At 44.4% G+C, this 12,577-nt stretch overlaps 1 protein-coding gene across 2 annotated transcripts in view; it reads right to left on the bottom strand.

Annotated features, from left to right (window-relative positions):
• Positions 1–1,578: 1,578 nt before the first annotated feature.
• PROS1 (protein S) overlaps positions 1,579–12,577 on the bottom strand; it is a 61,103-nt gene continuing 50,104 nt past the window's right edge. The window contains exon 15 of one of the 2 annotated variants that reach the window (XM_059720511.1): positions 1,579–4,383. In XM_059720511.1, the coding sequence (XP_059576494.1) occupies positions 4,220–4,383 (164 nt within the window). In that variant the 3' untranslated portion in view covers positions 1,579–4,219. Of the gene's footprint in view, positions 4,384–5,613; positions 10,946–12,577 lie in introns of those variants that run through there. The other variant, XM_059720512.1, reaches the window with a different exon arrangement.

Below are 12,577 nucleotides of genomic sequence, written 5' to 3'. Positions count from 1 at the left end.
TTCAGTGTCTTAGTTGCATTGTCCTGTCATTCCAGGAGTCAGCAGAGCCTCCCACTGCAGCTTTCTGGGCAGGAGCTCTTCACTCGGTAGCTAGCAGGGTCAGACTGACCGCCTGTTCTCAGGCACCAGCTTTAAGTCTCTTAAACCCCACCCCATCCGGTCATGAGACTCTGCAGGCACTCACAGGAGTTTCCCTTCTGTGCGGGATGACCTGCATGCTCTCCCTGCTAGAACAGAGTTCATGTATCTGCATCCCCTTGTTCCTGGGCAGACTCCCTGACTGCCCCTGCTGCATTTTACAGCTCTGCCTCCCTCCCCAGGGTAAGTTACCCTCCCATAGTTATCCCTTCTCTGTGCCTGACACCATGGGTTGTCTATTGGCAATCATTTCATTAGCAGCTAACTTGTTCCCTAGCTGCAAATCCTTCCTGATTCAGCTCAGCCTGACATAATTTCCTCTTAAAGTAAAAGGAGCCTTCTGTCCTGTTACAAGAGCTATATTAGTATAATACTGGACCATTATCATTTATTCGGTATCATCCTATCTCTCACTAAGGTCTCTCCAAAGACCTTAAATTGCACTTACTATCTCAATTTCTTCTCCCGTAATATAAGAACCATTAATTTTTCCTTTGGCATTAGCCTTTATGCTCCTTGGAATACCTAATTTATTAATACCTAATACATCTTTAAGGATTGCAATCTTTTACAAGCTGTTTTCCTGTATGGCTCTAATTTCTGTTCTGTTAGATCAGTGAAAGATACTGAAGCCAATGGGGCTGTTGTGGATTCATGCTGATGTAAAAAGCCCTGGCGCAACAAAGCAATAAGCATATACTTCATTTAAATCATGTAAAAGACCCACTAAAGCAGGGGCTGGCAACATTTTTGAACAGAGTGCCAAAAACACCCGCAACCTCAACTTGTAAGATGTTGGTATGCCAGGGGTGGATGGCAGTGGAGCCATGAGGGGCCCAATCCTTGTTGTGGCCATTGCTCCCCGCCATCCACCCTGAGATATCCCAACATCTTGCAAGTTGAGGTTGTGGGTGTTTTGGGCACTCCACCCAAAAATGTTGCCAACCTTTGCACGCCATGCTCTGCCACCCATGCTGAGGGGTGCCTAACCCTGCACTAAAGTCATGATGTTTCATATACGTTTAAAGTTATGTTTAAAGTTAACCAGGTGCTCCAGTGCTTGGCTGGATTGGGGTTGATAAAAACAAAGTTTTGGTTCTCTCTAAGATGGAAGGCTTGGGGATCAAATAGAGTAGAAAAAATTACCTATTTTCATTAATGCTAAGGTCCATTTACTGTGATGGCAGTATAAAGGAGACTTAAAATAGATGTATATTTAAGTGTAAAGGGGCCTCATAAATAAGAATCAGACTCAGAATCCAGAATTCATGGATGGAGACAACAGACGGAGAAGACACAGCAGAAGTTGACACACTTCTCTTGCTATTTTTGCTCTTTTTACGTAACACCTAATTACCACCAGCTAATATAGGCAATTTGAAATAACTAATACAGCTCAATACTAATCTAGAGAATATGAAGTTATGATGGGACAGCAAATGAGCTTTAGAATTAATGGGTTTTATTAATATTGAAGATAATCCCAGTCACCTGAGTATATCACTTGGTCATCTGATCCAGGTTTGCACTGTTAAAAGGAATCACAGAATGATGTGCAAATATGCTCTTAAGTGAAAATAAATTTGATTTTTTTCTTTTATTTCATCTTTAAAATATGGAGGCACTTTCACATTCAAAAGTTCAGCGCACAGTTTTGCTTAAAACTAGAATGCAGGTATCCATAGAGAAAAACAAAACAAAAATATTGTTCCTTTATTTTCCATGTTCTTTAACTTCATCTCTCTTCAATTTATGAAATAAAAATCCATCTTCCTCCCCTCCCTCCTCTTTTTTCCTTCTAATTGTAACATAGACATAAATATCTTATGTACTATTGACACTTTTCTTCTGGGCTCTATCTTTTGATTGTTTCTCTGGTAAGGTAAGGTGGCTGAACAAGCACTAAATTCAAAAGAGAGTCTTACTTTTGGGAACTGTTCTTGAAAACTAGAAATGCAGTAAGTGAAGGCAAGTTTTGAGGTTCCAATTGACCAAAGTCACAGTCCTGCACAGCATTTAAACATATATTTGAATTGTATAGATTTCAGCTGGACCTCTGATTTGGAGCCCACATGCAGTGAGGAGAAATTTTCCTCACGGTTATTTAAACAAAAAGAATTGGGGAAACCAACACGGTTTTGCATCAATATGCCACTGCAGAGGTAACCAAAGCAGTTTTGCATCCATACACCATTCCACAGAGGTGGTCCAAGAGCTGACAGGAGCTTAGACACTGCGCACTGGGTTCCTGTGATTGTCAAGGTTTCCTTTTGCCAAGAAGCAGCATTCTGAGATCTGGTACTAAATCAAACTGGGGCTGGATTGCACGGGACGTCAGAGGAGACATTCATTCATTGTGTTCATAAAGTTATACAAAAGGGCCTGGGTCAGAAGTGAATTTTTAAAAAATTGAAAGTATAGGACCAGGTTCTGCACTTGGGAGGTACTACATCATATCATACCATTAATTTCAATGAGACCTCTTGAGGAGGAAGGCATTCTTCAAAGTGAATGAAGATGGTACAATACTTCTTTGGGTAAGTAAATTTCTATACCAGGGCGTCAAATCCTAATTCAAGTGTTCTGATAGGTAGTTGTCTATTCTGTAGCTTAATGAGATGCAGGGGAAGGGTACTCCTGCTTCTGACTCTTCTCTCCCTGTTAGTTTAGGGTTAACCAAAGCCTCTGCAGTAGCTAAATGGAAAGGCTTTACCAGCTATGTGAAAATGAGTCTGGAAATTGAAAGATTACTCACAGGAATTAAAGAAACTAGACATACCAAATTGGGTACCTCCTAGAATCATTCCCTCCTCTTCTAACTAACTTTGTAGACTAATTTGGTTTAACAGGGATATGGCTTGAAGTGCAAAATTGGCTTCAAGATTTAAGCTTTTCATGTAAATAAATAGCTCTTGTTGTAAATCAGGCACTTCTGAGGTGCCTCAAAGTCATATGTAAGGGGGCTGGGGGTGTTAAAGGATTAACCTAAGTAGAGAATAAGTTTGACATCTCCAAGGAGCTAGTTGGGAGTGACTAAGAAACTCTGAAGTGCAAGTTTAGTCAAAAATGGGGAAGTCTGTTTTTTAGGGAGGCCCTGTTTTATTCAGCAAATTCAAGTTTGATGTCGACACCAGTGTGACTACCTCTTGGGCACATCTACACATGCATCGATGCACCATTGTTACTGTGCATTAAGTTTAGTACCTGTAATAACAGGTACTAACACAATGCGCAGTAACTGGCACTACTGCACAGTAGCATCAGTGCACAGTCATTTATTGTTGCTAATGAGCAGTAGACTAATTATACTGTGTATTAGCACGGCTTTTGCTGTGACATGCTAATGTGCAGTAGAATTAGTCTACTGTGCATTTAGCATATCGTGTAGATGCACCCCTTCATGCACACAATTTACTCATGCACATCTGCTGCCATTCTGTTTCTGACAGTGGCATGATATTATGTTGTTTTAGGAATGTGAGTACTTTACTCTTAAGTAATGGAATTATGAATCAGGGAGGGGAGAAAAGTTTTGAAGTTCAAACTACGATAGTGGGACTCCGCAATGGAAAAGGCAACTGTTGGTCAAGAATTTTATAAATTGGTTTACTAATTTCCTTTTCTTTTTAATGTTAATAAAAACTTTTGTTTTTGATGTCACCACCCCAAATGCTACTACAATTCATAAGTATACTGACAGGAATTAGCCTTCTAACCTGGGGGCCTTTCTTTTTATAAAATCATACCTCATAAAAGTTGTTAAAACATTTTCATATATTTTCTTTAAAAGTTAAAATAGTTTGATTTAGATTTTAAATATGCTGGTAGGACTTGCTACTCCATCTGAAAAAATTATTTAAATATAAAATCTAAGGAACTGGACTTAGGCAGGATCATTTGAACAAGAATGCAATCTGTATTCTTTCCCATTATCTCTGAAAAGAGAGGGGTTTTTTCCTTTCCACAGTACATGACGGGGAGAAGAACATTCCAGATGATCTGGTATCCTGGCACATCTTGAATAAAATGGTATGTGAGATGAATGAGACTAATTACAGAAATTATATCTAAAGGAAGAGAGTTACTTAAAGAATTGATCTTCTCCGATTACTTGTGGACATGAATGTGATCTAATGTCACTGTGTTTATAGGCAGCTTGATCCAGATCCAGTTCTTTGCTGTTAACCTTCGCCTCCATGCAGCCGTTATAAAAGACTGTTAGTGGTGTTATACCAAGGGGAAGATCTGAAAAGGGAATAACATCATATTGTTAGGTCAAGGCTTCAAACATCCTATATCCTTCCATAGTAGTAAAAAAAAAAAGTTGGAGCTTCCCATGTCTCATAAGCACGAATCCAGGTTTTCCATTTCCCACGGAAAATTGGGGGAAAATGCAAATTTTCCCTTTTAAGTGAGAAAAATATGGATTTCTCATTTTAATGAAGAAACATACAAATTTTCCACTTTTGCAAAAAGCTCTCTGCAGGCTGGCAGAGTCCCAGCCTTCAAGGGGATCAGGGGAACGGGAGGAGGGCAGTCAGGATGGGGGCGCCATGTGCATGTATATGCACATGGCTGCCAGGCAGCCTGATGCCCAGCTCCCACAAGCCTGGTGGGAGGGTAGGGCAGGGGAATTGAGGCCCCCATGGAAGGGAGTGAGTTGGACTGGGCTGGGGCTGCTGCCCAGCCAGAAGGTGCGTGGGGCTTGGGGTCCAGGGCCAGTATGCGTGGCCACAGGGCCCTGGTGGGTAACAAGATGGGGCCACGGATGGCTCACCCAGGGAGTGGCGGGACTAGCTCATCTAGGGGTGGGACTAGCTGCCTGCTGCTGCACACACTCCAGGGTGAGGGGGGGGGGGGGAGCATGTGCCCCGCCAGATCTGTAAGTGGGGTGGGTGCAGGCTACCTGCTGTGGGTTCAGGCTCCCTGCCCTGCTGCCCTCCCCCAGGGGCCTCCACAGCTGAAAGGGTGAGACCTAGTGCAGCAGGGCAGAGCAGGGCCAGGCAGGAAAGCTCCCTGCTGCTTCAAGCCCCGCGCCACCCTGGCATAGCACCCCCTACCCACACAGCAGCAGCAGGGGCAGCAGCATGGAGTTGTGCCCCTCGTTGCTGCCCGGCAGGCAGGGGACGTCTCAGCATGGTGCTGCAGCTGGGGCTCAGGTAATCCTACAGAGGGCACCTGGGCCTACCTGGGTCCCTGGCCTTATAGCCCTGGTAGCTGGGGGCACCCTCTGGCAGGGCTGGGGGGTGGGGTCAGGGGACTGTGGGTAGGGAGCAAGGGGCACCAGCAGGGCTGTGGGGATTGAGGGGCACTAGCAGGGGTGGAGGAGTTGTGGGTGGGAAGTGAGGGGCACCTGCAGGCCTGGGGGCCTGTGGCTTGCGAGTGAGGGGCCTGGAATTGCATCCTGGTGAGTGTAGGGGGAAGGAGGAGCTCTGATTTTCCATGATAAAAAACCCAAAATCAAATACCAAAATGTATAGGTACTTAGAATTTATTTTATTATAGTGATTGAGGCACTGGTAGGCTTCCAAATTGCTTTAAAGTTGTAACTATATCAATAAAACATTGCGTTAATTCATATCTATATATATAGTGGTGTCTCATTTTAATCGCGGATTTGGGGGGGTTTAATCAGCAAATTCACTATTTTTTATCAGAAAATTTGTGATTTTTCAACAGAGAAAACCAGGATCCCTGCTCACAAGTCAGCATGATCCATGAGAGAAAATGGGAATTTAGTCACTGACTTGGTCAATTCTTTCCCCCTTGTTCACACATACTAAAGATGAAGGCTCCAAACTTAGGAGAGTGAAGAATATTTGAGGTAAGCAGTATAACCTTCCTCTAATCCAGAAACCCAACAAAATGGAACTTTTCTGTAGTCAATAAAGAAATAGAAAACTGCAGAACACTAATAATATAGGGTGTCTTTATAAGTGTTCTGGAGTGGGAGGAGGACATTTTAATTAGAGCAGCAACACCCTCCGCATCTCATGTATTCAGAGTCACATGCTTAAAAAATAGCAGTGGGAGCACTTTAACTAAAGATCGTTGGACAAGCTTTAGCTAATGTGCCCCACCACCATTTTGAAACACAGGGACGCTGAACACACGATGTTGAGCATGCTCAAGTGTTCTAATTAGAGCGTGCACCACCCAAACCCCGGAGCCTGGCTGGCCAGAGCCACACTCCAGCTGCCAGCCAGGCTCCAGCCCAGTGCTGGACCCAGCCTCCCCTAGCCCACCTGGGGCGATTTGCCGCATACCAAAGCATGGATGCAGGGGTGTTCCCTGGGGACAACCAGCAGCAGCATATATGTGCTCCCCAGGGAAGAACATATTTATACTGCTGCTAGTTGTCCCCGGGAAACATACATTTCCACTCGTAGGGATATGCACTTAATGGTCACTATCACAGTCACTTGGGAATCATAAAACATAACCTTCTTGACTTTATTCTGTTACAACCCACAGGTCATGCAGACTCTACATAGAGTCATAGAAAATGAGGGTTGGAAGGGACCTCAGAAGGTCATCTAGTCCAACCCCCTGCTCAAAGCAGGACCATTCCCAACTAGATCATCCCAGCCAAAGCTTTGTCTAGCCAGGTTTTGAAAACCTCCAAGGATGGAGCTTCCACCACTTCTCTAGGTGATCTGTTCCAGTGTTTTACTACCCTCCTAGGGAGAAAATTCTTCCTAATATCTAACCTAAACTTCCCTTGCTGCAACTTGAGACCATTGTTCCTTGTTCTGTCATCTGCCAACACTGAGACCGATCTAGCTCCATCCTCTTTCAACCCCCCCTTCAGGTAGTTGAAAGCTACTATTAAGTCCCCCCTCAGTTTTCTCTTCTCTAGACTAAATAAGCCCAGTTCCCTCAGCCTCTCCTCATAGGTCACATACGCCAGCCCCCTCACCTTTTTTGTCGCCCTCCTCTGGACTCTCTCCAATTTGTCCACATCCTTTCTGTAGTGGGAGGCCCAAAACTGAACAGAGCACTCCAGATGTGGCCTCACCAGTGCTGAACAGATGGGAATAATCACTTCCCTTGACCAACTGGCAATACACCTACCAATGCAGCCCAGTATGCCATTAGCCTTCTTAGTAACAAGGGCACACTGCTGGTTCATAGTCAGCTTGATGTCCACTGTAACCTCAATGTCCTTTTCTGCTGAGCTGCTGCCCAGCCAGTCAGCCCCCAGCCTGTACTGGTGCATGGGATTGTTCTGTCCTAAGTGCAGGACAGAATAATCTTGTCCTTGTTGAACCTCATTAGATTTCTTTTGTCCAAATCCTCCAATTTGCCCAGGTCACTCTGAATCCTAGCCCTACCCTTCAGCGTATCTACTACTCTTCTCAGATTGTTATCATCTGCAAACTTCCTATGGGTGCACTTTAAGCCATCTTCCAGGTCATTGATGAAGACATTGAACAAAACCGGCCCCAGGACCAACCCCTGGGGCACTCCACTTGATACCAGCTGTCAACTAGACATTGAGCCATTGATTGCTACTCTCTGAGCCCAATGCTCCAGCCAGTTTTCTATCTGCCTTACAGTCCATTCATCCAGCCCATACTTCCTTAGCTTGCCTGGGAAAATGTTGTGGGAAACCGTATCAAAAGCTTTGCTAAGATCAAGGTACACCACATCCACAGGTCTCCCTGCATCCATAGAGCCAGTCACCTCATCAGAGAAGGCAATCAGGTTGGTCAGGCATGACTTTTCAAAGATGATGGCCAATGGCTCTGCGATTACATCAGCCAACTCCCTCAGTACCCTCAGGTACATCGCATCTGGCCCCATGGACTTATACACATGCAGCTTTTCTAGGTAGTCCCAAACCTGTTCTTTTACCACGGAGGACTGCTCACCTCCTCCTCAAACTGTAGTCTGTAGCCTAGAGTGCAGTAGTCTGGGAGCTGATCTTGCCTGTGAAGACAGAGGCAAAAAGGCATGGAGCACTTCAGCCTTTTCTGCATCCTCTGTCACAAGGTTGCCTCCCCCATTCAGTAAGGGACCCACACTTTCCCTGATTCTTCTCTTGCTATCAACATACTTGTAGAAACCCTTCTTGTTAACCTTCACATCCCTTGCTAGCTGCAATTCCAGTTGCGCTTTCACATTCCTGACTTCATCCCTGCATGCCTGACCAATGCTCTTATATTCTTCTCTAGTTATTTGTCCAAGTTCCATTTCTTATAAGCTTCCTTTTTGTGATTTTGTTTACTGAAGAGTTTCCTGCTAAGCCAAGCTGGTCTTCTGCCATACTTGCTGGTCTTCCTGCACATTGGGATGGTTTGTTCCTGCACTCTCAGTGAGGTTTCTTTGAAGTACAGCCAGATCTCCTGAACTCCTCTCCCCCTCAGACTGGCTTTCCTGGAGATCCTGCCCATGAGTTCCCTGAGTGAGCTGAAGTCTGCTTTTCTGAAGTCCAAGGTCCTTACTCTGCTGCTCTCCATCCTTCCTTTCCTCAGGAACCTGAACTCAATCATCCTGTGGTCACCACTGCCCAAGTTGCCATCTACTACTACATTCCCCACCAATTCTTACCTGTTTGTGAGCAGCAGGTCAAGAAGAGCATGGCCACTAGTTGGGTGCTCCAGCACTTGCATCAGGAAGTTGTCCCCAGTACTCTCCAGAAACTTCCTAGATTGCCTGCACACTGCTGTATTGCCCTCCCAGCAGATGGCAGGGTAATTGAAGTCCCCCATGAGAACCATGCCTTGTGATCAGGAAACAACCTCTAGCTGTTTAAAGCAAGTCTCATCCACCACTTCCTTCTGGTCTGGTGATCTATAGCAGACCCCAACTACAACATCACCCTTGTTGCTCTCCCCTCTAACCTTAACTCAGAGACTCTCAATAGGCCTACCTCCAGTTTCATACTCGAGCTCTGAGCAATCATGTGGTTCTTTACATAAAGTGCAACTTCTCTTCTCCCCTGCCTGTCCTTCCAGAACAGTTTGTAGCCATACAGGACAGTACTCCAAGTCATGTAAGCTATCCCATCAAGTCTCTGTTATTCCAATCATATCATAGTTCTGTGACTATGCAAGGACTTCCAGTTCTTCCTGCTTGTTTTCCAGGCTCCGTGTATTTGTGTACAGACATTTGAGGTAACCAGCTGATTGCCCTGATTTCTCAAGAAGTATGAGAGTACTTATCCTGTTGCCCCCTCCTGCTTGCTCTTCCTCCAGGTCTCCAGCTTCCCCATTTACCTCAGGGTTTTAGTCTCCATCCCCTCCTGAACCTATTTTAAAGCCCTCCTTACTAGGTTAGCGAGCCTGTCTGCAAAGACGCTCTTCCCTCTCTTCATCTGGTGGTTCTCATCTTCTCCCAGCAATCCTTCTTCTTGGAAGACCATCCCATGGTCAAAGAAGCCAAAGCCCCACTGGCAACACCATCTGCACAGACAGGTGTTGATCTGCAGGATGCACTTGCTCCTGCCTGGTCCCTTTCCCTTCATCAGAAGGATCAACAGGAACTCAACCTGAGCTCCAGACCCCCTTACTCTTATACCCAGAACCCTATAGCCAGTTTTGATATGCTCAGGGTCTCCCCTGGCAGCATCATTGGTGCCCACATGGATGAGCAGCATGGGGTAGTAGTCAGAGGGCTGGATGAGCCTTGGTAGTCCCTCCGTGACATCTCAGATCCAGGCTCTGGATCTGCAGCAGATCTCCAGAGACAACAGGTCAGGACAGCAAATGGTTCCCTCTGTCCCCCGTGAAGGGAGTTTCCAGCCCCCACCACCCATCACTTCTTGGTGGCGATCATCTCGATCCTTCCCACCTTGGTGAGCCCTGGCCTGTCTTCCTCCACCAATGGAACGTGCTCCTTCCTCTCTGCTGCTAGGGCTGCATATCTGTTCTCCACACGACCCACTGCAGGTGGAGGTGATCTCTGCTTGTTGCCAGAAGTCACAAGTCTCCAGCTTTCACCCTCTTGGGTGTCCATGTCCTCTCTCTTCTCTAAATGAAGAGTCCTGGTAAAATAGTTCTCTATATTATGGCTGATCTGCTGAATAACAGGTAGACACAGTAGAACTCCCCATATTTCATTAAAAAATACTGAACTAATTTTTAAATTAATCTTCATATTCCTTTGCAACAGGAAGGGTATCCCTGTCAGAAAAGCCAGTTATTTGGGGCCTTGTTCATTCTTTGAAGAAATTAAAGGGAAATTTTTAAAATTGGAGTAATGAAGAAAAAACAATTTGGCTCCTCTCTTACAATCAGTCCTATACTCTGCAGGTTTATTTGCACTACCTGCGCAAAGAATAAGGGCCAAAATCAAATATAATTGTTTTTAATTTTTTTACCCTCTTTTTAAGTTGCTTCATTTTCTTTATTTGTACATATCATCATATATTATGTTTTAACTTTCTTTAAATTAATACAATGTGTCATTTTATTATAGGGGTGTAGGTTGTATCTATGTTGGTCTAAGGACATAGGCAGACAAGGTTCCTTGGGTGAATCTGATATCTTTTATTAGACCAACCCAAATAGTTGGAGAATAGTTATTAAGCAAGCTTTCGGGTTCAAAAACCCTTCGTCAGGCTAAGGAAGTTTCAGCAGTTGGTGTGTGCTCTTCCTGGATGGAATGAAAGGTAAAGAAGCCAGAGGCTGGGCTGGGGAGTCAGTTGTCAGGCAGATTATAATGTGTCATATATCCAATGTCTATATTTAGTCCATGATTTTTAGTATCCAGGATGCTGATGAAATGGAATTCATAGGCTCGTCTCTGGGAAGCGTTGTGTAAGTTTCCACACCAGGATGGCATCCAAGCCTGCCTTACATATCTACAGGAACAAGATTACAACTCAGAATACAGACCCAAAGATATTACTGACTTTATACACTTCATCCTCACACACAACAATTTCACTTTTAATAATCAACACTTCCTCCAGATGATGGGAACAGCTATGGGCACTAAAATGGCCCCACAGTATGCCAACCTTTTTATGAGTCACCTGGAAGAAGATTTCCTCAAGAACTGCACTATCAAACCCTTGCTATACTTAAGATATATCGATGACATCTTCATCATTTGGACTGAAAACCTACAATCTCTGATTGAGTTCCATCAGAAATTCAACAATCACCATCCCTCCATCCAACTTTCTCTAGAATACTCCAGCACCAGCATCTCCTTTTTAGACACGATGATCAGCATCCAGAATGATGAAATACAGACCACAGTATACAAGTAACCCACAGACCAACATACGTATCTGCACAGAACCACCAATCACCCTAAACACACCAAAAAAGCTGTGATAGACAGCCAAGCCCTCAGATACCACTGCATTTGTACTGAAGAGAACACCTGGGATTGCCACCTTACCAATCCTAAAAAGGCTTTCACCCAACAAGGACACTCCTCCAGAGAGACAGATCGCACGTTTGAAAGAGCCACCTGGACACCACATGAAGAACTGCTGCAGTACAGAAAAAAAAACCCACAAATCACACACTGCTGGTTATGACGTATCACCCCACCCTTGAACCTGTACGGAAAATCCTCAAAAAATTGCAACCCATTCTAGAAAGAGACCCTATTCTTAAAAAGATCTTCCCAGGGCCACCCATCCTAGCCTTCAAACAAGCACCGAACCTCGTTAACCTCATCACCAGAAGCAAACTTCCTCAAGCCCAGAACACACCAAAATGATCCAGACTGTGCCAGGACAAGAAATGCAAAACCTGCCAACACATCACCACCCCCACTATTACTACACCCCACGACAGAGCCATCAGCATCCCTGGATCTTACAGCTGCACCTCCAGAAATGTAATATACCTCATCCAATGCACCAAATGCCCTGATGGAAAATATGTAGGAGAGACCAATCAACAACTGAGCACCAGAGTGAACGCACACCGGAAATCTATCAAAGACAGAAATACCCAATTACCTGTGGGGGTACATTTCTCACAAGAAAACCACTCTCTCTCCAATCTCTCAGTCCTAATCCTCAAAGGAAATTTACACAACACTTTCCAGAGACGAGCCTATGAACTCCATTTCATCAACCTCCTGGACACTAAAGATCATGGACTAAACATAGACATTGGATTTTTGACACATTATAATCTGCCTGGCAACCGACTCCCCAGCCCACCCCTGGCTTCTTTACCTTTCATTCCATCCAGGAAGAGCACACACCAACTGCTGAAACTTCCTTAGCCTGACGAAGGGTTTTTGAACCCGAAAGCTTGCTTAATAACTATTCTCCAACTATTTGGGTTGGTCTAATAAAAGATATCAGATTCACCCAAGGAACCTTGTCTGTCATTTTATTATATGCTTTTACCAATAACCACAAATCATTTAATTTTACTGTTATATAATATATACTTTCCTTGTTAATTCTACTATATCATTTTTGTGAAAGCTATAAATAAACTACTGGTAATGAGAAGCCAGC

This window comes from Alligator mississippiensis, chromosome 1, assembly GCF_030867095.1.
Source record: "Alligator mississippiensis isolate rAllMis1 chromosome 1, rAllMis1, whole genome shotgun sequence".
Taxonomy (NCBI): domain Eukaryota; kingdom Metazoa; phylum Chordata; order Crocodylia; family Alligatoridae; genus Alligator; species Alligator mississippiensis.
The sequence above is the reverse complement of the archived record's forward strand: the minus strand, read 5'-3'. Positions and strand labels throughout refer to the sequence as shown.